The sequence below is a fragment of the Suricata suricatta genome, chromosome 10 (genome assembly GCF_006229205.1).
Source record: "Suricata suricatta isolate VVHF042 chromosome 10, meerkat_22Aug2017_6uvM2_HiC, whole genome shotgun sequence".
NCBI lineage: Eukaryota > Metazoa > Chordata > Mammalia > Carnivora > Herpestidae > Suricata > Suricata suricatta.
In genome coordinates this window covers 82,446,102-82,472,475 of record NC_043709.1, presented here as the reverse complement: position 1 = coordinate 82,472,475, position 26,374 = coordinate 82,446,102, and the positions used below count along the sequence as shown (strand labels likewise).

Here is a 26,374-nt window from a genome sequence, read left to right as displayed (position 1 = left end):
GGATGAAAAAAACATAAAAGGGTAAACCCAGAATATGATATTACTAGTTAGATAGTTGCTATTTTGATAATACACTCTTCCACTATTTAGAAATCATTTACTTTTGTGTTGTGTGGCAAGGTGCACCATATTGAGTCAAGGTACCTCCAGCAGTTCATATTCTTATACATGCATGTATATACATGTATGTACATTCTGTACACACATTAATAAACAATACAAGAATAATCTAATGTTAAGATGTTTGGACTGTTTTTGTGTATATTAATTCTAATTACTTTAAAGGAATTACACAAATAACAAGAAATCATAAAATACTTCTTTATGCAGAAACCACTGGCCATGATGAGATAAAGGAAGGAAACAGCAGGAGAGATAGAGTTAGGGATTTCTCATATACTAAGAATCTTCCAATAGGGGCTGAAAAATATCAAATTCCCAGGTCTTTAGATTAATAGCATTTGTTCCAGAAATTAATCACATACTGCCTTGTTATATTATTAAAAATGATTGTGACCCCTAACTCATGACAGTTTCTTTCATTTTGTAAATATATACTGAGCACCAGCTATTTGCTAGGCTTGAGCACTTGAGATACATAACTGAACAACAATAACAAAAATGACAGTTCCTGTTCTGGTGAAGCTTAGAGAGTATTTGGAACAGACAGATAATAAATAAGAAACATAGTAAGTAAGTTATATAGTATGTATAAAGATGACAAGTATGATAAACAATAAGAGAAATAGAAGATGTGGTATCTCTGGTAGGTTTATTTTGTGATTTAAACAGGTTAGTTAGGGTAGGTGTCTCAGAGAGATGACAATAGAGTAGATTCTTATTAAAAATTTTTTTTAAATGTTTTATTTATTTTTGAGACAGAGACAGAGCACAAGCAAGGGAGGGGCAGAGAGGAAGGGAGACAGAATCTGAAGCAGGCTTGAGGCTCTGAGCTGTCAGCACAGAGCCCAACACAGGGTTCAAACCCACAAACCCCCACAAACCTTGAGATCATGACGAGGCAAAATTGGATGCTTAACCAACTGAGGCACCCAGGAGTCCCTACGGTAGATTCTTGAATGAGGTGAGAGAATGAGCCTTCCAGGCAGAGGGAAGAGCATTTCAGGTAGAGGGACAGCTAACATAAAACTCTAAGGTGGAAGTGGGGAGTATGCCTGGGCAAGTCAAGGGACAGCAAAGCCCTAGTATAGTTGGAGCAGATCGAATAAGGTAGTATGAGGCAAAACTGTTATAAAAATATTTTTTAAGTAAAAGCAAAGACAATACTGTCCTGATAACCATACTAGGCATGGAGTGTCTTCCTAAGGTTAATTCATGAAAAGAGAGTAGGTCTTTTATTATAAAATTTCAATATATATCTTACTGAATTCAAACTACTAGGATTTTTTTGCTTCCATAAGCCAATGACGCCTTTGGTGTTGGTAATTTGCTATGGTCTTTCTTAAAGGATGAAAATTAATTTATATTGAAAACTAATCATTAATATTCAGCTTAATTCCAATATTATAAAGCAGAATAGCTCCTTAAGCAAGATAGATACCTAACTTATTATAAGTGTGATGTTAAGATTCATTTTTCACCCTTTCATATAATAGATATTGAGTTCATAAAATATTTCAAGCACTTGGTTAAGTGCAAATGATGGTGAGTGATTGTCATCATAGATTTTGCCATCTGGTAGAAGCCAAAAAGTAGAATTTAAAACTTTTTCTGTAAGTGCTATGAGAGGGAAATACAGTGTGCTCTTGAAGCACATAACCACATTAATCTAGACATGGGGACAAGGAAATATCCTTTACAAAGTGATGCTTTAAATTGCAACCTGAAGGAAATAGCATTGGTTTGGTAGCATAATAGGGTTCTAGGAAGAGGAAATACCACATGTAAAGGTCCAGAGAACTTGAAAACAGTAGGGAGATCTGTAAATAAGAGAAAGCCATGGTAAGATTTTCTAAAATCAGAAAGATTATTCTGATAGAGTAGAGAGAGCACTGGAGGGGGTAAGATGAAGACAGAAGACCAGTTCAGGGGCTACTGTGGTAAATTAGGCAACCAATGAGGGTAGCCTGAACAGAAGGGTAATGATAGGTAAGATGGAAAAAAATGGATGGATCCTTGATATATTTATTAGGTGGGATGCATAGATGGCAAATGAATAGGTATAGAGGAAGAGAAGTCAAAGATAACTCTCCTGTTCCAGATTGAGCAATAGATAGAATGGGGTCATTTGCTAAGACCAGAGGATGAGCAGGTCTTGGGCCAAGAAAGAGAACTGGTAAGTTCCACTTTGTATTCAGTTTATGCTGTCTGTAAACACCTGTATATTTCTTCTTGACAGTCAACAAATAGTTGTCTATAAGGATCTGAGGCTCTGGGAAGACTTAAAAAACAGAAGAAACAGACAAATATCTCATTGTAAAAGAAATAATAAAGTGGTCTATAAAAAGAAATAAAATATTTTGCCACAGCATGTTAATTTGTAGACTTTATATATACATAATCCAGATTAAGCCATTTTTTCTCTATTAAAAATAAATACATCTCAACATTTAGACTATTTCAACTGCTCCAAAAGTATATAGTAAGGTGATTTAAAATGTAAGGTGTATTTTATTACATAGCAATAAATTTATTATTTTATCCAGTAACATGAAATAATATTTAAGTTAAAAAGAGTGGCTGCATTTAAAACATGTCATTTTGCTCCTTTTTTTTTTTTGAGAGACAGAGACAGCATGAGCAGGGGGGCGGGGTGGGGGATTAGAGAGAGAGGAAGACACAGAATCCGAAACAGGCTCCAGGCTCTGAGCTAGCTGTCAGCACAGAGCCCAATGCGGGGTTCGAACCCACAACCATGAGATCATGACTTGAGCCAAAGCTGGACGCTTAACCGACTGAGTCACCCAGATACCCTGTCCATTTTTTAAAATAACTGTACTTTTCTGTATTCTTTCTTTGAGGAAGATCCTGGTTTTGTGGTTCTACCTTATATTATCCAAGTATGAACAATGACAGGCAAAGGCTGCTTCAAAAGAAATCACAAATGGTAGGCAAGCAAAGTCAATCATGAGTAGGAATATATTTATAGTGTCCCCTCTTAGATCTAGATGTTCAAAAAGAGGGGTTGAATTAACATATATCTGTGAAAAGAGGGATGAAAAATGCCGTCTGAATTAGATAGCTGCTTGTATGAATCTGGCTACGTTCAGCACTGTGATGCATAGAGAGTATTGGTAGTAGTACCAATTCATCAGCATTATTGTTATGATTTGGTTAGCAGGTTACTGAGTTAGCAAATGTCCTAAGAGGGGCAATGCCACTGAAGTGTGGATTCTCCTGTACTTGGAGAAACAAATATAATTGTTAAGGAGGCATGGATTTTGGACTCTGTGACCCAGTTCTTCTTTATCAAATGAGAACTTAAGTATACACAACATAAAGTGTTGTAATAAGAATGAAATGAGATAATCCTGCAAAACTTTTCCAAAGAACTTGGCAGAAGAGTCCAGGAATATTGAAAGAGAATCCTAGTGACAGAAAGGCACCTGGAAGGGATGGGGTCTACTAACGATAGTATTAAGGGATGGGAAATGGAGATCTGATGGCATATAAACAAAAGCAGAGTCTGAAGAAAACTAAAACTGGCTCAAACATTATACCCCACTGAAATGAAGCTTCTCAGAAATATGTTCACAAGATTGAGGCACATGTTGGATAAGGGTTAAGGCAAGACTTCTGACGAGGCATGGTAGTTAGCTTGTCTCTGATCCATCTGGGCAGGTCAGTCAGGAAGAATCAAATTTGGATGTTATCTTCAAGCAAGAGGAAGCAGAGTATTATAGGTCTCCTTTGCAGCTCTGGGGAAAGCTGAAGTCAAGGTTAGGGACCTGTGAATACTGTGTCAGGAATATGAGTTGACAAATAAGTTGGTGTAAAAACCCTTAGCAAAGGTGAGAGTCCACTTCAAAGTCAGATAGTCTGTCATGACACGCGTTTGAAATGTTGTTTGCATTTGAGTAGCATTTTTAAGTCATAAGCAAAAAATTAGCATGTGTGTTTATGCATATGTTTTTATTTATTTTAAGTTTTACTTATTTATTTTTGAGAGAGGGAGAGAGAGGAGGGAGAGAAAGCACAGGTTGGGGAGGGGCAGGGAAAGGGAGAGAGAGAGAATCCCAAGCAGGCTCCACATTGCCTGCCCAGAGCCCAGTGAGGGGCTTGAGCTGATGAATGTCAAGATCCTGACCTGAGCCAAAGCCAGATGCTTATCTGCCTGAGCTACCCAAGTGCCCCTGTATAGGTTTTACTAGTAAGCTAATGGCTTACCACAAAAGATTTGGATTATTAATTTTCCTGTTATACCACAGTGTTAGTTTACTAAGATACTAAAACTCATATATTTTAATGGGTACAATGTCACTTATATAAAAAAGGCTTTATTCTACTTATAGATCAAATTATAGTGAAAGCAAGAGCAAATGTTCTTTGTTCTGAAAATGATTTTTTTAGAACTTGATATTTTAAGGGAATCTTGCGTATTATAAGGATGGAAATAACAGAATTTCAAATATTTTAATACCATCTTTGTAGGTAGAGAAGTTTGGATTGTTGCCTAACAAAACTACTTTCTACTAGAATCCTACAGTGAAACATACTTGCCCCAGCTTCCTCTCATCATTAACCCAAGGGTGAAAGGGTTTAACTTGCTTTCAAAATGGACATCAGAAATCTCCAAAACTCCTATTTCCACATTCAAATATATTTCTGGATACGCTTCCCTCTTCCTTTAATTTCACTACTCTTTTTAAGTTTTACCGTTTGCAACCACTTTCCCATATTGTCATTATTTCCCGAATGCCATTTCAAAGGATAACAAATGTTATTCTACTTTTATTGTCCCCTTGGCTCTACCACTTCCCAAGGTACTTCCAGCTCAAAGAAACGCTCCCGCACACGGTAGCTTTCCATGGAAAAGGTAGAAGAGAAATGACCGTTATGAACCCCTGTAGAACACAGCGTGTCTCAGCTCCTCCTGTGTTCTTCCTGTGACATTCGACTGGTTTTTTAGAAACCCATTAGGTCTTCTGACAATCCCCCGTGCTGGTCAGATATATCTGTCTCTTAATGCTACAATATAAAACTCTATTTTTCCTGATAGACTAAGATCATCTATCATGACAATGTACTTTCGTGCATACAAGTTACGTTTATTAAGCACAACTGGTAAATACCTGGGTTTACAGATATACTGTGTCTCTCGGCAAAAGAAAACAAAACTTTCACAGAGGTTATTGATTCTATTATTAGATGATCTGTTAACCTCATTAATTGCATAACTATGAAGTCTATAACAACAGAAGATTTTCCAGGATGCTGATTCAAAGATTTAAATAGTTAATGAAAGATACCTTTAATAAAATTTTATTGATATTCTTTCAACTCCAGAGACAAATTCCTAAAATCAGATGGACATCTGGTAAAGTTATCATTGACATTCTTGAATATATGTATTCTTCAGGGCTAAAGTGGGCTTAATTGGGATGTCTGGATAAAGTTGTGCTCATTTAGGTACTGGCTTATTTGGTTTACTTCCCTTTGCTTGCCCAACTGAGTTGGCATTAGCAGGAGAATAAAAAGACCCACAGAGTCAATCACACTCGGTGTCTTGGACATTTTTTGAAATGTAATTTCTGTTAAATTGCCTTGATTCCTAAGTATCTGTGTGAATATCTTTGACAGTTTTTGTTCTTTTTATCGTGATGAGGACCATTCTGTGATGCAACTATATTACAGTCATCAAAGCAAAACCAGAGCCCATTTTGGTAAATCATAACAGGCAATACAAATTTACAGTAAGCTTTCTTTAGTGCGGAAAACAGAGCTACAAATTAAAAGAATAGACCATTCAACTGTTGGTTGAGGATGGGTGCAAGGAAATTCAAAGCAAAAAAACAAGTGTGAGACAAATATCACTAGTCAGCCTTATTTCGCTTTAACATGATAATAGCTGTTTGTGATATTTACTTAACCTTTGTCTCTTCCACATTGTTTCCGGACTTACCTGCAGTTGAAGCGGGCCTAAGCCTGGTGCTGCTGCGGCCGCAGCTGCCATGGTAGTTGGGATCAGCTGAACAGGGTAAGGGTCACCTAAGTAAGAGAAGAATAGAGGTGTCAGCACCTTTTATCTACTCTCCACCTGCAAATTAAACTCCTGCATTCACTCCTTCCAAAAGCCTTCCTTTGTGTGCCTTGCTGGGGCCTAATGAAAAGCTCTATTGTGCAGCCTTTTCCTAACACTCTTTTCACAATTCTGGCTGAGAGAGGAATGTGAATAAAAGGCACAAGCAATTAAGGCGGAAACCTCATCCTTTTTTCATGATGTATTTAGGAAAATGGGAGGAAAAAGTGTGCATTGATCAGAAGGCTGCACTTTACACACACAGAGACACACACACACACAGACACACACAACACATCCCTAACAGTCTTAACATGAGCACATCAGCTCACAGCAAATTTAAAATGTTATTATAAAAGGAATTTAGCTAAATTTAATTCTATTTTGACAAACAACTCTAAAGATGTAAGCCAAATAGCTTATCTTTTGAATGCAATGTTATTGTCTTAATTCAAATAACCTCTTAACTAGTGTCTTGTGGACAATTCCATAGTAAAGAAAACATCTTATGCATTTTTGTTTTGTAATATACTGGTTTCCTAATTATCTCAGAGATAATGTTTATAAAAATATATTATAAAGAAAACAGACTATAGATAGTTTCTCCCTGGAGGATTTCTGTTTGTGTGATATTTGAAAAACCAAAATCTTGTTAGTTCAACATAAAAGTTTTAATATATGTGATCTATAAAGATATATAGATACACACAAATACATATACATACATACATACAAATATAGAAGATTAGAGTGCATTTTTAAGGCAAATTTTTTCCATTTGGTAATGAAGTACAATAGACATTCTGCATAGAGTCCACTGATATGCTAATAGGTATGTATATTATTAGTATTTGAAATATGACCATAGTAAAAAATAATAATTATAAGAATAATTTCCTAATATAGAAAAATATTTTTTTTAGTAATCTAACATGTGAAAATAAAGGTAATACATCCATCCCCAAATATCTGTTGAGTATCTGCTATGTATCAAGCATGCTCTCAATACTAGAAACAGAGTTTTAAGGAAACTAATGTGTGGAAGTGTGTTGACTGGGAATTTAATGAAGCTTAAGCTTTGGGGTTCTGGGAAGTGCCTCTAGAGCATGTCTACAGGACCATATGCTTTTACAGTTGTCACCTTTTTACTTTGTTGTGATGTTTGTTTATAAATGAAAACTCTCATTTTCACTTGAGTGTGTGTATTTGAAGCTTATATGTATATAATTATATAATTAAAATAATACTTATAAATAAATAATTACATATATTCTTTCATTAATGTTTATTTATTTTTGAGAGACAGGGAGACAGAGCACGAGCAGGGGAGAGGCAGAAAGAGAGAGGGAGGCACAGAATATGAAGCAGGCCCCAGGCTCTGAGCTGTCAGCACAGAGCCTGACATGGGGCTCAAACTCACAAACTGAGAGATCATGACCTGAGCCAAAGTCAGATGCTTAACTAAGCCACCCAGGCACCCCAATAATTAGATATATTCTTAAAGAGGACCCCCAAATTATATTTTTCAGGCTTCAAAATACCTGAATCTACATCTGCTGATCTGTTCTTCCCAACTTACAGCTTAATGGGAAAGAAAAATATAAAGATAATTCAATGATTAGCAGAAAATATAGTAACTGTTAAGACATGGAAGTATATAACACTATGCACTGCACCATAGGTGCCTCTAATCTAGTCTAAGAGATCAAAGATGGCCTTCAGGAAGAAGTTAGGTTTAAGGCTTAAGCTGAAATCTGAATGAAGAGAAAGCTAGCCAAACAAAGTAGAAAAAGAAGAGCTTTTCAGAAAGAAAAACCATTTTCATGAAGACCCTCAGTCAAATGGGAGTGTCATATAGCCCAGTCCCTGCTTTGCTGAAGTTTAGGGCCCAGGTAAACCAGTAGAGGTCAATGGGACTGGAAAGGGTATCAGAAGTCAGATTATGTCCAGCATTATAAACAATATTAAGGAATCTAAACTTCACTCTGTAGGCTAAAGGAAATCATGAATGTAGAAAAAGATAGGTTGAGTAAAATCATTTGGGTTAGAGGTTGGAAGCTATAATCAATAAAAAGATCAGAACTCCATGTAACATATAATAATGGTCTGTACAAGGGTGATGATGTTGAGACGAAGAATGATGGGCAAAGTCAAGGGATAAAAAGAGGCAACAGTGATGGAACTTCATGATTGTGTACATGAGAGTAAGAGAGAACTCAAGGATGACTCTCGAGGGGCGCCTGAGTGGCTCGGTCAGTTAAGCGTCTGGCTTCAGTTCAGGTCATGATCTCACGGTTTGTGGGTTCAAGCCCTGCGTCGGGCTCTGTGCTGACAGCTAGCTCAGAGCCTGGAGCCTGCTTCAGATTCTGTACCTCTCTCTGTCTCTGACCCTCCCCTGCTTGTGCTGTCTCTCTCTGTCTCAAAAATAAATAAAAAACATAAAAAAAAACTGAAGTAAGGGGGTACATGAGAGAAAAGCATATATGTTAAAAAAAATAGGTTGACTCTCGAGCTTTTCACTGAACAGCCACTGATTGGAGAGTGGTACTGTTTGCTTGGTTTGCAAACGTAAATGAGAAGAAAGATTGCCAGGTTGGGCCTGGTGGGGAGAGGGGAGGCAGAGAGGTATAAATAATTCTATTTTGGACATTTTATGTTTGAAATTACTATTAGATATCTGAGTAGAGATGTCCATTGAGGTACTTAGTAAACATGTCAGGATTTTAAGGAGAAATTCATATTAGAGACGTAAATTTGAGAATGATCAGCATATATCTGGAATTTAAAGCTAGAAGCCTTCATGAGACTATTTAGGAGTTAACTATAGATTAAAAAAATAGTTCCAAGGATTGGATTGTGGAATATGCTAATATTTATAGTCAGGGAGATAGACAACTAGCAGAAAAACTGAAAAGAAATATAAATTTGGTGTTCCAGAAGCTAACTAAGGAAAGATTTTCAGAAAGAGTGATTTTTTTTTCTAAATGCTGGATTTAGTAATGCGGAAGAAATTGGTGACTTCAAAAAGGGTGACTTCAGTGGAGTGGAGGGTGAAAAAGTCTAATTGGAGTGAGAGAAAGATTAAAAGTAGAACTGGAGGCATAAAGTGTAGACCCTTTCTTTTCAAAGTGAAGTTCTTGAAGAATATTAAGTTTCATCCAGGAGTTCCTTAGAAATGTAGAACTTCAACCCCTCCCCCAAATCTACTTGGACAGGCAGCCTCTAAGATGGAACCCCCCAATGACTCCTACTTCCCTCCTTGGGTTTACATCCTTGTAATCTTCTACCCTTGAAGAGAAGAAGGCAAAGTGATGAGGTATTACTTGTGACATTGGGTTACAAGAAACTTCTGGTTTTGTCTTGTCTATCCTCTCCTTATCCTTACCCTCTCTGTCTTGGACTAAGCAGCTATGTAGAGCTGCCCTAGAAAGAGGCTCACAGCTAAGGAATGACGTTCTCAGCCAACAGCAAGCACAGAGATGAGGCCTGCCAACATCCAAAAGAGGAGGCTTAGAGGCGGATTCCTCCTCAAGTCAAACCTAGCAAGGACTACAGTCCAGGCCAACACACTGATCACACCTATGTGACAGATCCTGAGCCACAAGTTCCCAGCAGTGCTGGGTTCAAATACATGTTTTGTTGTTTTAAGCCATTAAGGTTTGGGAGAATTTGTTAAAGCAGCAAGTATATGCCTTCTGAATTAGAATTTAAATTTTAATAAGAGTCCTAGATGATTTGTACTTATTTGAGAAGTGATGGAACAGAAAATTCGACTGAGGTGTTTTGCAGTAGTTACTGGAGGACGTGTGATCCAAAAAAACCTTACTTAAAAGGTACATACTTGTAAAAGTTATAGAATGCTTGCATGCCAGTAAGAAAGATCCAGTAAACAGAGAAAAAAAACCAAACAACAACTGATGATACAGGAGAGAGAGTAGACAACTGACTGATGTTACATGGATAAGGTTTTATTTACCTTAGAGTATTTTTAATGTCTAATCTAGAAAACGTTATTTGAATTTATACAGTAAAAAGAAGTTTAGATGTTTAAAAGCTGAATTTGTATTATGCAAACTAGCCAAAATAACAAATATTATAATATGACTATGAGAATAGGCAACTTAAATACTTAAACTATGCAATTTGTTTCTATTGCTCATTTAATCAATATAATCTTAAAATGAACTATAGCAAAAAGTACAGAGGCTGTCATGCTCTTCACAGTGATAATTCATTTTATATAATTTAGTTACCCTGTTGTGAATTAATCAATTAATTAGCACTCACAACATCTACCATGTGACCAGAACTCAGCTGGGTTCTGTGGGAGACAAAAAAAACCAAACAAACCTCGGGCTCTATCTACTACACATCCATCTTTTCTAATTAAGTGAGAGAACAAAGGTGAAAATATGAGTGAGCTTGGCCTTGAAGATCTGCAGGTAGAAGGGGGATAGATGTTTTACGTAGGGTGCAACACACCGAAACATGTATGACACGCTGAAGGAGTGGAGAGGAGTCAGTTTACCTGAGAGGTGGTAAAATAAAGTAGAGGGAAAAGAGGCTAAGGGGGAGTGCTGGGAAACTTTTCATACCCCAGACTAGAGGATATTTGGATAGAACATAGCAATGGATAGGAAATAAGGTTTTAGTAAGTATCATTAAATAAGTGACGTAGTAAGGGGAAAATGACTATGAACCTAGGGGTATCTGGGTGGCTCAGTCGGTTAAGTGTTCAACTTCGGTGCTGATCAATATCTCATGGTTTGTGGGTTCAAGCCCCGCACAGGGCTCTGTGCTGACAGCTCAGACCTGGAGCCTGTGTCCGATTCTGTGTCTCCCTCTCCCTCCCTTGCTTGCACTCTCTCTCTCTCTCTCTCTCTCTCTCTCTCTCTCTCTCTCTCAAAAATAAAACAAACATTAAGAGAAAATGACTCCAGATCTCGAACCTAGAGACAAAGACGTATTCATACATTTGGATTGATAGCAAGCAACTGCATAGGTATTTTGGGCACTTCTAAATTACTATTACCTAATTGTTAATAACAAATTGAGTTTGATATTTACATTTAAAGTGCATTAGTCAACAAATAGATTATTCTATAAAATTTAAAAATGCATATATTAATATTTTATCTTTTATCATTTCATTTTCTAAATTCATTAATGCACATTAATGAATGAATATAGTTATTTTTCCTTTGGATATGTATGGATCTATTTGGATATATATAAATACATACAGTTGTAACTTGAACAACACAGGCCTGAGAGGGGCTGGCTCCCATGCACTTGAAAATCCAGGTATAACTTTTGACCGCCTAAGAACCAAAGGGCCCACTGTTGACTGAAAGCCTTACTGATAATCTAACCAATCAATTAACACATATTTTATATGTCATATTACTATATACTGCATTCTTACAACAAAGTGAGTTAGAGAAAGGAAAATGTTATTAAGAAAATCATAAGGAAGTAAAAATATTATTACAGTACTGCATTGTATTTATCAAAAATCTGCATATAAAAAGACCCATGCAGTTCAAACCCGAGTTGTTCAAGGGTCAATTGTATATGTATGAATGAATAACTATCATGTTATTCACATCCCATATTGTATGTGTGGGGGCAAATGCTTGTATATATATAAAACATTTATACAAGCTAAATAATTGTATATATGTGTTATAGGCTGAGTTGTGCTCCCTCTTTCCAAATTTATATGTTGATATCCTAACCCTCAGTATCTGAGAATGTGACTATATTTGGAGATAGGCCTTTAAGAAGTAATTAAGGTAAAATGAAGTCATACAGGTGGGCCCTAATTCAACAGGACTGCTATCCTTTTAAGAAGAGATTAGGATGCAAACAGAGGAACAGCCATGTGAGGACAGAGAAGATGGCCATCTATAAGTCAAGGAAAGAAACCTCAGAATGAAATCTACCCTATTGACACCTTGATCTTGGAATTCTGGTCTCTGTAAATAAATTTCTGTTGTTTAAGCCACTCAGTTTGTGGTATTCTGTCATGGTAGCCTTAGCAAATTAATAGGTTCACTATACACAGCCATATCAATGTATCTGATGTTTAAGTAAGTTGGAGAAAACAAAAGACTGGCAGCTGGAGTTAAAGACTGTGATAGCTATTATGTGTCTTTAATCAAATATAGTTTCCAAGATATAATTATATAATCATAAGCAGAATATCAACTAAGTTTGTGTCTAAGATACCAGATTATTGCAACCATCTCCTTTCAACATACAAACCTTTATAACTTGAAGCATGTCTACTTTATTACCAGCTTTCAGACCCAGAATATCCAGGACTAGTTTCACTGAAATTTGCCCCAAGTTACTAAGTAAATATAAATACAATAACTGTGAAGATGGCCAATATAGAAATTTTACTCTTAATTAAATTCAAAATATATCACATGCATATGCTTGTGTCTACATTGAACACATATTATAATACTTTAAATCTATAAGACTTTAAAAATAGGTCAAGGGTGGTTCTTAATGGTAAAAGAGTAATTCAGACCTGTTGGGGAAAAAAGATCTTTTACTGAAGTAAATACTGTCATCTATTTGTGCCATCCCTTATTTAACTATACTAAGAAATATTACAACAAGTTTATTTTGTAAATACCTCATGAAGTACTTAGTAGAAATTAGATAATGGAAAATTCTGACTTTTAAAGTTCAACCATGTATGAGTTATTCAAATTGACTTTCAACTAGTTAAAAGTAGTATCTTTTACTCTTTCCTAGGTTTTAACCATTTGAACAGTTTTTCCCTAAGGCTTTCCAAAATTAATTTGCTTCTTATTTCAAAGCCAAGTATGGAAAACTCTAGCTCAAAACAAATTTTTTCAAAAAGTTGGAAAATATATGAGGTATATTAGTCAATTGTTTTTAGAATACAACCTAGCGTATAGTGCCTATTGATATAGATGATATAGCTAATATTAAATAACCCAATAACCCCTCAGAAAGCATATTAATTGCATAGTTTTAAAGTAATGAATATTTAGATAATAATTATCCCTACTGACACTAAGAAGGATTTACTTCCATGATATATAACAAAGTAAGAAAAACAGTATTTCACAACAAGGTTGTCTAGGCTGATTGTCAATGCGAGTATATTCTTACCCAGGGTCAAGGACATACATCCTTTCATCCATTAATTATTATAAATGTTCTGGAAAGTTTAATGGCATTGGTTTCACTGAAACAAGGAGACTCCTTCCTTTATTAGCCTTCCCTGGTTTTTTGTTGGTTGGGTGGTTGATTGACTTGGTTTGGTTTTGCTTTCTTGGCAAATACCAGATTGCCTTCTCTAGGTGCTGGGAAATACAAAATTAAAACACATAGCCATGCACACACAATCCCAGCCCTAGACAAGTTTCTAATCAAGTGAGGGGGATAAACATATAGGCCAATTTGATGATACAATGAGCAAACCAGAAGGTAGTGTAGAAGGTATTCTGGAAACCTCAAGAAAAGAACTTGGAAATAGTGTCAAGAAAAGTTATTTGTTAAAATGTCTATTAAAAATAGGTAGGTTCAGGGGCTCCTGGGTGGCTCAGTCGTTTAAACATCTGACTCTTGGTTTTGGCTGAGGTCATGATCTCACAGTAGTGGGATTGAGCCCCGTGTCTGGTTCTATGCTGACAGCACAGAGCCTGCTTGGGATTCTCTCTTTCCTTCTCTCTCTGCCCCTCCCCACCTCATGCTGTTACTGTTTCTCTCAAAAATAAATAAATAAATGTAAACACTGTTTAAAAATAGCTAGTTTCACTACAGCATTGCCTTTCAGGACCATTTTATCACCTACTTTCCATGTCTTCTCCTTGTAAGAGAGTCCCACAGTAAGCTTCTACCTTTTAGTACAACCAACATTGCCCTAATTAATCATCTTCTCAGACAGTACTTAAGACACACTGCTCTTACCACTCTAACTGCCAGGTAGAGGGTGCTCTGTAGGAATCTATGAAAAAAATGACATTGAAAGGGACACTATGGATAGAACTTTTGAAGACAGTTGCTTTCTTTCATTGTAGGGACTAACAGATGAATTGGTGGGTTCCTCTTGCTCGGAAGGAGCCTGCTGCCACTGATGGGGCAGTGCACACAATAACCACCATCTTTTACTGGCCCCTACTTCCGGGAATATTTTAATACTTGCAGTGTGCCTGTTGCAGTAAGGGAAGGGTAAGTTAAGTAGAACACATATCTTATAGAATTTTGCATTTTACTTCAAGGGCGATGTTAAGTCACCAAAAGATTTTAAGCAGAAGAGGGACACAGTATGATTTGTGTTTTAGATCAATTTTGTGGCGAGGGATAGAATTGATTCAAAAAGTGAGAGACTGAAGACAAACACACTTGATAAATACCATGGCAGTAAATCAAGTGGGAAATGATAGTGGCCTAAACTAAGCATAAGGGAAGGAGATCTGAGAGACAGATCTGATGACCAATTTGATGGGAGAAAAGAGAGAAAGACACACACAAAAAATATCTTAAGCTATAGTTTGGGCTTTTATTTTAGAAAATTGTTTAAAGACTAAATCATTTTTACCCAAATAGTTACTCAATTGCTTCAACATCATTTTTAATAATTAATTTTTTCCTACTGCTTTGAAATGTGAGCAACTAGTATTTACTGAGCACTGTTTAGCACTATTTAGCACTGTTAAAATACGTTACATACATACATAAATAAATATACATACATACATACATACACATATGTATAAATATATTTATGTGTGTGTACAAAATCTGTCTTCACAACAGCTCAGTAAGGTAAATATATTTATTCTTATTCTAAAAAAAAGTCCAGAACTGACAGTAAGTGTTATAGACATTAGAACTTCAGTAAAAAAAAAAAAACAAAACAAAAAGAAGAAGAAAAAAGAAATATTGCTTTAGAAAACATCATAGACGATTTTTAGAACACTGTGCAAATACAGACTTCAGTTTTCAAACAGATATATTCATTTAGGGTTCATCCAACTAATCTAATAATATGTGGAGGGCACAAAGAATTAAAAGGTATAGTTCTTGCCTTGATGACACTTTCAGTTCCAAATATAAGACCCATAGCTATCAAGAGTGAAATAAAGCCAAAAGATTAAAATCAAATTAATAAGAGAAATTACCAAAAAAAAGAAGAATTTACCCAAACTCAAATCATTCGAGAATCAGAGAAAAGGCTGAGCTTGGCTTATGTCCTCCGTAAAAATATGACTAGTCAAGATGAGAGAGAGCCAACTGCCGCAATGTGTGGTGCACAACAGATAATAAGTATCTGCTGAATGAAGAAATGGATGAGCCTCAAAGTAAGGATGGCAGGAGCCACCAGCGGTTTTTCAGTTCCTGGAGCATACACAGTGTATAAATATTTCCCTGAGTCTCTTTTATGTCCTCACACTACTCACTTGTCATTTCTTGCTTTACAATTTACTTTTATCACTGATAGGTCAATGTATACCCCATTCCATCTCTTGCTTTCCAGCCTTCATCCAGGCTGTTTTCTTTTGCTTGGAATGTTGTTTCTGGGTCCCTCCAACTGGACAACTTCTTCAATTGCTTTGTTGTCTGCCTCCCTTCATTCTTTGGAATTTGACTTATGGGTCCCCACTCCAAGGAGCCTCTCCTGACACCTTCCATCTCTCTTAAATTTGAATTCATTCCTTTCCCCCTGACTTCCATCAACAATTCTAGGCATACGTCTATCATATTACATCTGTTTATTTCCCATTCTCCCCAACTACACTAGGAGCATCCTACAGGCAGGGATTCAGTCTTACTCATCATTAAATCTCCAGTTCTTAGCACAGGAACTGTTAAAATGCACGATTCTGTTAAATACATAGCACAGGCTGTTAAAATGGTTATTGACTGAATAAATGAAGAAATGATTCATTTAATTAAGAAATTAACAAATACCAACACAGGAGACCATACTTCCCATATCAAAAGCTTACAGTTTAGTAGAAGTAACAGATTGTAAGCAAATAATTATACAAATAAGGAACAAATTAGTATTTGGACAGGGTTTAATTCAAACAATAATGATGTGTTAGATCAACAACCAAAGATACAAAAGTAGAATAGGAAATGGAGAGGAAATAGAAGCCTAGAGTTTGGGGATATAAGAAAATATGAACCCAGAAAAGGTAGTTAAAGAATCTTCTGCAAAATATTTTCATTTATCAAGTAATTCTTTTATAATAATCAATAATCTGTCTCTTTTGTAAATTTTGATTTTAATGCAAGTCATATCTCATTGGGTATTTAAGATAAATAATATGAGTTTCCTAAATGTTAAAATAATTTCTGTTCATTACAAGGAAACTACTATTATGATGGCAATAAAGTACCTGAGCATGGTCCAAGTGTTTTCCAGAGAAGATGTTATACATAAACAAATGACTTTCATCATCGTGATTGTTAAATCTCTTAGACTGTCAGAAATCCAAGTGACTTGAACTTTACTTTTTTGTAGTACTATGCTCACCTATACCCTCTCCATCCCTCCCTTTTAGGTGGTTAAATTTATAACAATTCCACTAGGTCATCTTGTGGAATCCAAGTTAAGAAGTTCAGAATAACTGACAGAGTATATAGAAGTTAAGGTAAAGGGGTTTCTGAATCCAGAAAATTGTATAATTGTAAAGCCATTATTGATTTGCTAGAGTAAGACTTTTATACTTGAAACTTTTTGTGAGAAATGCTAAAATTGTATATAGTAAACTCTCATAAAATAATTAATAGAAATATTTTGTGTAAATTTTATTTGATAAAGTGAGATTAATAATTTTCCATTGTTTGACTAAACATCCATTTTAAGAAGATTTTTTTGAGGTAATTGTTCTCAACTGCTTTGTCACAGGCTAACTTCAGTAAAAGGTTTTAAAAATTAAAAAAATATTTTTATGTCTTTTTAATGTAGCATAGCAAATAAAAACTTTATCCTACTTAATTAATAGTTACTCAGTTGGCTAGTTTAGTAAGAGATTATAAATTTTTTTTTAAGAAACGCCTCTCAAAATGGAAAGTCATTTCTGATTATGAAAGATAGAGCATTCTTTCGTTACCTCTAGCCCACAAATTAAATGAATTCTAGTCCTAATGAAAATTCCTGGGTTAATTATCTAAGAAATCTGAGTATCTCTGAAAAGGTGACAATGAATCAAGGAAATCTCCTTTTCCTCCTATATTCCAGTATTGCTATGAAGGCATCATTTAAGCTATTGGACAATAATTCATTTTAAGCTGCTCAAAGAAAATCATTAATTAAGGAACAGCTTCTATATCCAAACCTACAATAGATTACTATGTCTATCTTTTGCTCATGCGTCTTATGAGGAAATAAATGGTGTAGAGAAAAGCACCTCAAATGATTCAGATATTTAAAAGTCATGATTTGGAAGAAGGGCATTGGTAAAAGCCACTTAAGATCAAATAAATGCTATTTCTCTTTTACTTTCCACTTTTAACACCAAGGTTTAGCAAGCATTTCATTCCATTGCCACCTTTTCTAGCCCTTCCACTTTTCTGTCTATCATGGCTTTTTGATAACGGTCCCTCCTCCTGGAGTAAATCCGGAATGTGTCATCTGCGGGTTGAAAACAGGAAGTTTCCTAAACCCTGTAACAATAAGCCTATGAGCTATATCTTTGGGATGGCTTCTGGTCAGAGCTTTCTATGAGAATAATACATTTTAGAACTCTGAAAATTAAGAACTGCTATGGTATTTCCCCTCCCCGCTTAAAAGTGAAGACCAAATAATGCAAATGTCTTAGTCAGAAGTATAGTGACCTAGAATAAACTCCTGAAGATCTTTTCATTATGTTACATTCTAAATGTTCAAACCAGACTTCTACCTTTAATAAATAATAATGATATGTTATATTTATATTATAACTTAAATTCCTGAGAAATGCACAGTTTTTACAATCTTCTTATGAAGTGGGTAGGGTAGACATTATTGTAGCTCACTTAAAGATGAAACAGCTAGGGCACAAAGAGGAAACGACTAGCCTAAGGGCACAGAATAATATGAAATGGGATTGTAACTACCAAGGTCTTTTGATATCTTGTTTAATTTTTTTCCTAACAGAATTGATTAAATCCAGACGATTAATAGTTTCAGATTACAAGTCTCATTGGTGCTTATTTATAGTTTGACTCAGACTAGCAATTTTCAAAGTTTTAGACTTCCCATTAACCAACTCAAAGGTCATTAGAATTGAGAGGCAATCTCTCAGGTGAAAAATATTCAGAAAGGAACAAATGAATGAAAGCAAAATGCCATATACTGGGACTAGAACTGGTTACATGAAGGATTCATTTGGGGTGAATATGTGTATACAAAAATGTTTACCGTGGAACTGTTGAGAAGTTAGATCTAAAAGATGGACAACAAAAGATGGTCATGATTTTTTAAATATTTATAAGTAGAATATAGTCCATAGAACATTACCCTCACATACGTATTATTTAGTACATATCATATATATGACATCTATGTATCATTGCATACACATTACTACCTACAGATATGTTGACATCCTACATATCACATATCTGTATCTATGTATAAATAGTGGCGTATATTTATTTATGTATACATACATACATATTTATGCCTATAGTTCTGTAAAATTAAGTACCAAATTGTTAACAGTGATTACATCTGGGGAGTGGGATTATAGGAGTATATGAGTATAGACAGACAACTTTTAATATCTGTTTTCTATGCTTCTATACTTTTTGAGTTTTGTGCAGTCAGCAGGTGCTATCTTTAATATATTAGAAAAAAATCTGAAGGTTGTTATGTCTGTATAATAGGTTTAAGAAAATATTCTTTGAACCCAGAGCCAAAATAAACTATTAGGGAAAGAGTATTATTTAAAAAGTGGCTGTAGTTCTTCTACCCTTTCCACTGGCTGGAATGGGGATATGGTTGCTGGGGAAGGTATCTAAGACAGACAGTATAATTTGTGGAAGGTGGTGTAGTAAGGGACCAAGCCTGGGATTTGCTGCCATAGAGCTACCACAGGAGCAATGTTTGGACTATTATGTAGATGAAGAATATTCCTTCACCATGTTTCAACTAGTATTATTCTTGCCTTTTACAGTAGGTAAACCTAATACAGCATATGATTCCACATGATATTCTAAGAGCATGGCTTGTTCAGTCCTCAGAGAAGAGAGGTGTCTATTGTTGGAAGCAAATACTGTCTTCACCTGTTTAACTAAATACTTTTCTGCTTCCATATTTTTCTGTCAACCTCATGACTATAGTTCATCTTCCAATGAAATTTTCTACAGTGAAAGAATATGCACATTAAAGAACAGAGGTGTTTGGTATCATTGACAGTTTTATTCAAACAAATATGTTATTCAACTAAATTTATTCAAATAAAATAATATATTGCTCTTGCAGGCTTACACTTCAGTCTGATGGCCTTTGTGAGCCTGCTACAGAGATGAGATTCCATGTTTGCCAGGGCCAGGAAGATTCAAATTTAGAATTCTGAGGGTTAGGCTGGACTATGGCAAAGTCATATATTGTAATACCACATTGTGAGGCCCCTTGGCTGAGAGCACAGAGTGTCATCAGCCAAGCACTCTTTCCATTTGACAAAGCTACATTATCAAGAATTATGTCAAAAAGGAAAAACTGAGCCAAATGGGTTTATATTTAAATTGAATGGCATGCTTATGTTCTTGGGTGTTAAAAAGCAAACAAGATGGATTAAAAAATTAAATATATATTTATAGTTGAGTAAAACTCTGAGGAATTTATTGGAAAAAGGGGCGTTTGCTTTTTGTGTTTGTTCACGTGTGTATTTTGGTGGTACTGTGTGTGTGTGTGTTGGGGGGACTGGATTCAACACTAGTTACTAACAAAGCTTAGTTATCACCTCACAAAGTTATGATGCTTAAAATTAGTTATGTTCCTATGTTTTATCAACAGTAAGGCACAATAAAGCTATTGCTTTTATACCGTTTTGACACTGTCAAAATACAGACACATATATCTCCCTTTACTCAGTGATGAATCTTGTAAAAATATTATAAACTCCCTTTTAGGAAAAAATAACACATTTTATTGACCATCCTTCCCATGAGAACTGGAGGGTAGCTCCCACCAGAATTTGGAATATTATATACATTTTTGCACTCAATTCTCTTTACATTTTAATCACCTTACATTTTAAGCCACCAACCTCACTTATTTCAGATGGCTATTTAAGTGATTGTTTAGGTACATAGCAATTCTTTAAATAAATATACCTATACTATATAGATATTTACTAATATTGCTAATTTTATATACTAATGTAATATAAATTACAAATATAATAAATTTAATATAAATATATAATACAATAATATTTATATATTACATATATATTGACTAAATTCTACAACGAAGTTGGGTTCACAGAAAGTCATTGGTTTATAAGGTGTTTCAGGGGAGGGGTGTACAGAGAAGAGCTGGTCACAATAATTTTAAAACACACAAACACAGAAGCCTGAATATATGATTACATCCTCCGCTTATGCACAAAGAACCTACAGTATGTGATCCTTACAACACATGTTTCCTATTTTGTCAATTTGATAAAAGCGTACCATGTCAATGGTTTTTAGCTTGTGATTCGGTGATTGTTTCAGCATTGATTGTCAACGACCTGTGTGTCAGCTGACACAGTTAAATCAGAAATTAGCATGCAGTCTCCTGAAATGCCAGACACATGGACCCTTTACGCGAGAGAGATATAATGGAACCCACATGATATCCCCATTAAACAATGAAACATGTGACATTAACCAAAAACAGGAACACATCAGCAAATATGCCTGAGGAAGTTTATGGTATTTAACTCCTAAACATTAATTTTATTGTGGTGTATGAGGAACTAATTAACTGAGAGTTTCCTTTTTTATTAGAAGTGGAAATACTATTCAGAAAACTGATGAAGAATAAATACAGCATATTTTAAGTTTATTAAGCTTGGCTCATCGACTTCTATTTATTTAGCTAATCTCATAAGGCAATTAAATATTTCAATCAGTAACTATATGGCTATTTTATTTAGCACATTTCTGAAAAATTAATCACTGTGTTCAAATGTGGAAAGAGAATGTGAATATATTTCTAATTTTGTACAGCCAAAACAATGACTACATACATTTTCAAAAACAATCACCTATCCTTTTCCAACACGAGCTTTGATAAATACACAAGTGGAAAATGACAACAGAAAAAGTTAAAACTTGGTGATTATGATGTAAATAGTTAAGGTCGTATCTACATGAGACAAATGGTTTCCATCAGCACTGCAATACTTTTCTCTAAACAATTCAACTTTCCTAGTCAGAGGAAGCCTCATTCAGGTGCGGCAGAATGAACTTGACCCCGGATAGGATATGAAAGGCAATTAAATGCCAGGTGTGGTTTTAGATTTTGTTTTTTAAACCAGATCTGTGTTTTGCAGGCACAATGCTAGGTACTACTTCATATATAATCCCATTTAATCTTTGTAACTATTCAATAAAATGAGTGTTCTTAATCCATATTATAGAAGAGGAAAGAAAGCTCAGTAAATTGTATAGGACAATCAAAGTAGCAGAACAAGGCAAAACTTAATTCAAGTCCACATTCTCTCAATCCAAGTACCTTTCAACTTTTGTTGCATATATGACACTGGGTTAATTAAATTAAAAAAACATTAAAGTTTTGAAGTCACATAGACACAGGGATCAACTGCTATAGACAACTGCTTTATCTATACAATATTGTCCATAACCCATCAGTACAAGATAAATTTTGTAATAATATTCCATTCCATGGTTGTAATATAATAGGTCGACATCAATAACTTTCTAGTAAAAAAGGTCATAATAAGTTTTTAAGTGACCATATAGTAGACTAGGCCCAAAAGGTCCTATCATTTCTTAGATTCAGGCACCATCCGTGGCTCAATAAATTTTTCATGGCATCTGCAGGACAAAAGAAATACCCAACTCTTCCATTTTGGTAAGTACTAAAGGTCCAAATAAACGAAGGTAGTTTATGTAATGTTTGGCAGATGACTCGGTATTTTCCTTGAAATTTTAAAATGTGATGCATGTCCCATGAATTAGTTAAGGCATCCTGGTGCCTCAGAACACAGTTTGGGAACTTCAGCCCCAGGCACACGCCCATGGCTGGGGAAAGACGCTCTATCTGGAGCGATGTGACACATTCAGTTTGACACTTTGGGCTAAACTCCCAAGCCAACTCTTTTACAACTGTTTGTTTTATACTGTATATAGAAAATGGGTTATTTTATTGGATTGCCTTCCTCCAGATTTTTTTTAATTTCCACATAAAATGTGTTCCTGTCAAAAATTTCTAAGGTGGCTATTAGAATTATATGACTAGAAATTTTACACCAAACAGAAAGAAGAGGGGCAGAGGGCTGTAGTTAGTGAAAAGAGAAACCCGATTCCCCTCATTCCTGCCTATAAACTACGTGTTCAGAAGGGACAGCATTTAACTTTGAGGGTGGGGTGTGAGGAAGCTGTGTGTCGTGGAAAGAGAACTGGAAGTTGGAGTCAGTGAAATTGGTAATAACCAAACTCAGGACTTTCAACCTCCTAACCTCCAAAGTTTCTCTCACGTTTGAAATACCATATGAGCAAACACAGAAGTGATGTCTTTTTGCCAGCAGGAAAGTATTCTGTAGGTGCCAAAAGTCTGTACATTGTAGTTCACAAAAGTCTGGGTGAAACAACTTTTGTGGTTCACAGGTTAACAGGTTAGGATTCTAAGAGGTTAAGTACTTTGGTGAAGAGCTTAGGATGTGACTCAAACATTTCAGCAGAGGCAAGAGTACTGGGTCCTAGGACTCCTCAACCAGCCCACGCATACTTGAACCAATTCATTTACTTTAGTATTGAAATCTTGTTTATTATTACTATTTATTTTATTATTCAGTATTGAAACCTTAGTTATTCAGTTTAAAAACTTATTTCAAGAACTTTAATGAGAGGGGCTCCTGAGTGGCTCAGTCAGTTTAGCATCTGACTTAGGCTCAGGTCACAATCTCACGGCTGTGAGTTCAAGCCCTGCCTCAGGCTCTGTGCTGACAGCTTAGAGCCTGGAGCCTGTTTCAGACTCTGTGTCTCCCTCTCTTTCTGCCCCTCACCCACTCATGCTCTGTCTCTCTCTGTCTCTCAAAAATGAATAAATGTTAAAAAATTTTTTAAAAACTTCAATGAGAGATTTCTGATTAAAATGAGATGTCCACAAATATAATTTAAAAATTGGGATTTTAAATTATGCATTATAAAAATTGGGAAGGGTCCACATATAACAACTTAGTTTACAGTTTTAATAGAATTGACAAGTTAAAAATACAGATTATTTCATTAATTTTTCCCCTGATGTAATGGTCTATGAATTGAAGTGACTGATCAAACCGGTGTTTTTATGTAATTGTTTTCTTTTTTTTTGTAATTGTTTTCAAGTTATTATATATATTAAAAATATTGAACTTAATAATAAACCATTATCTCTACCTTCTTAGAGGTTTGGAAGTATTTTTAGATATTAAGAAATAAGTTGGGGTGCCTGGGTGGCTCAGTCAGTTAAGCATTTTATTTTTTATTTCAGCTCAGGTCATGATCTCACAATTCGTGAGTTTGAGCCACTCATTGGGTTCAGTGTGGGCAGTTAAGAGCCTGCTTGGAATCCTCTCTTTCTCTCTCTCACTTTCCCTCTTAAAATAAATAAATAAACATTAAAAAAAGAAAGAAGTAAGAAAAGTAACAACTAGATATGGATCCATGAAGAAGCATGATTTCATACTTGATTTTATTAATAGCAAATGCCAAAACGGAATCTGAGATTCTGACAAAAATACTGTAATAATAATACTGTAAAGTGCTCTACATATTCATGGATATGCATGGATTATAAGATTCTTTAAAACTTCCTTACTATCAAGTCAGTTTGCTCTGAAGTCTTTGGTTGTACGCTATTAAATTATTCTTCTACTGTTTATGGACACTCATTCCAGCAGGTAAGAGAGAACCCAGCAGTAGGTCTCCTCCACTCCATGCCATACTTCTACTTTTACCTTTTTCAAAGACAAAATATCTTTATGTCCAACTGAAAGCTTCTTTTTTTGGAAAACAGAAGATGCTTACTCAATTATCATGGTTAAGTTCCCCAACTTCTGTTTTTATCTTTTCCCTCTTGAGAAAATTTTACTTTCTTGTATAGTTCCAGAGATTTTTATTTTATTTATTTGATCAAGACACATAGTCTAAACAGAAAAATTTTTCATGAATACCTTCTGTGAGTAGGCTTTGAATTCTTAATACCACCAAATACATCTTTCTTATTTGCTTGAAACTCAAATTGAGATGTGTTGGTCAGTCTTCTTCACTGAGAACTACATAATCATACTCAAATTAAAACAACTGACATTTGGTTGACAATTCTGGGGAGAAAATAATAAGAAGACCCACTGAGGAGAGATGGCAAGATTTATGTCCTTTCCTATCTCCATTCTTAACTGCTGTGTGATGAGGGAGGAAATAGTCTGGACTCCTTACTGCTCCCACCCAAACCCGCTCAAAGTGCCAGAGGATCAACAAGGGTGTTACTTTTTTGTGCTACTGGCTTCTGAGCTTCAGAGTTTGGCATGATACTAGTTTCAAGCTTGCCAGTGGCTGTGATGGCTATCTTCTATTTTATTTCCAAGGTTACAAAAGAAGTGGTATTATTTACATTTTTGAGTACCAAAGGCATAAATATCAAATGGTTAATAGATGAACACGTTTAGAAAGGGAACCGTGTCTCCATGCCACATCACATTAGCACCGAATAACTTTAGTATGCCAACTGTCAAATGGGAGTGCGGTAGAGGTGTTCTTGACCTTTTCCAGGTCTAGAGTTAGGCTATTGTTCATAACCAATATGGTTTTATCTTCAGCACGATATCTGCTAATGGGACCTTTTTCTAGAGTTACTCAAAAAATTTCTTTCTGGAAAACAGAACTAATCTACATGTATATATTGCAGGTGCCATCTGAGGCAACTGATGATTTTTAAAAGTGTCTTTTTTTTTTCTTTAGTAACCAAGGTTACAAAAAACACATTGGCAACATGTGTTTAATATGAATAGTAACTCCTTAGGAAAATGGAAACAAAACAAAAGAAAAAAATATTTTATGATTAAAAACTCAGAATTTACTGTAGCAGCAGAGTTTAAAATTCTATATTTAGAATTTAAATTATTCTTACAATTTAAATATTTGGAATATAAATATAGTCCTTAATCATAAAAAATGTTAATGTTTCTGAATGAATCGATCTACAAGGTTAGAATAATGTGGAAAATATTATTAAATGAATAAATTCAGGACCCAGAGTGAGAACATGATCTTAAAACACATGAAACCAAAGTCAAGAGAAAGATGTGAAAAAGTAGTGTAAAAACTGCAAAGGGCAAAATATACAAGTGTGAATTTTTACAGTCCTGAGTTCGGTTCACTTTTACCTAGACTCTGTAGTTGCAATCTACTCTTCTCAAATGCCTTTGTATATTAAAAAAATGTATTCCAATTATTCAATATTATATGGTGAAATGTTTAAAGACTAGGAATAAATGTTAAAATGTAAAAATTTTAGACATCGTTTTTACAGGAAGCTTTACTCTGATCTCTAGCAATGATGGATAGAGTTTCACAAATGCAGTAGGTACTGAAGCATAGCAAGATGTTATGCCATGCTAATGGGACAATTTATTAACATATAAATGAACACACATATACTGGACTTTACAAAACAATATTCTACATGAATATCTAAAGGATGGTGACGTTTCATTAATTGTTTCCAATGATGTTCTACTTCTATCAATAAAAATATTTTAATAAACGACCTCTCTATTCTTTCTGGCTCTAATAATGTTCTAGAAAATATGGTTCTCAGTCGTCTAGTCTTTCTTTGCAATTTGTTACAATTTTTATTTAAGAGATTAGAGTTGGCATTTTGCCTATTTATTTTTTTTTAACATTTATTTATTTTTGAGAGACAGAGACTTAGACAGAGACAGATCATGAGCAGGGGAGGGGCAGAGAGAAAGAGGG

At 35.1% G+C, this 26,374-nt stretch overlaps 1 protein-coding gene across 4 annotated transcripts in view; it reads right to left on the bottom strand.

Moving 5' to 3' along the window:
- SOX5 (SRY-box transcription factor 5) overlaps positions 1–26,374 on the bottom strand; it is a 398,183-nt gene that overhangs the window by 97,944 nt on the left and 273,865 nt on the right. For all 4 annotated transcript variants that reach the window (XM_029955693.1, XM_029955690.1, XM_029955691.1 and 1 more), the window contains one exon: positions 6,083–6,168. In XM_029955693.1, coding sequence (XP_029811553.1) covers positions 6,083–6,168 — 86 coding nt within the window. The remainder of the gene's footprint in view (positions 1–6,082; positions 6,169–26,374) is intronic.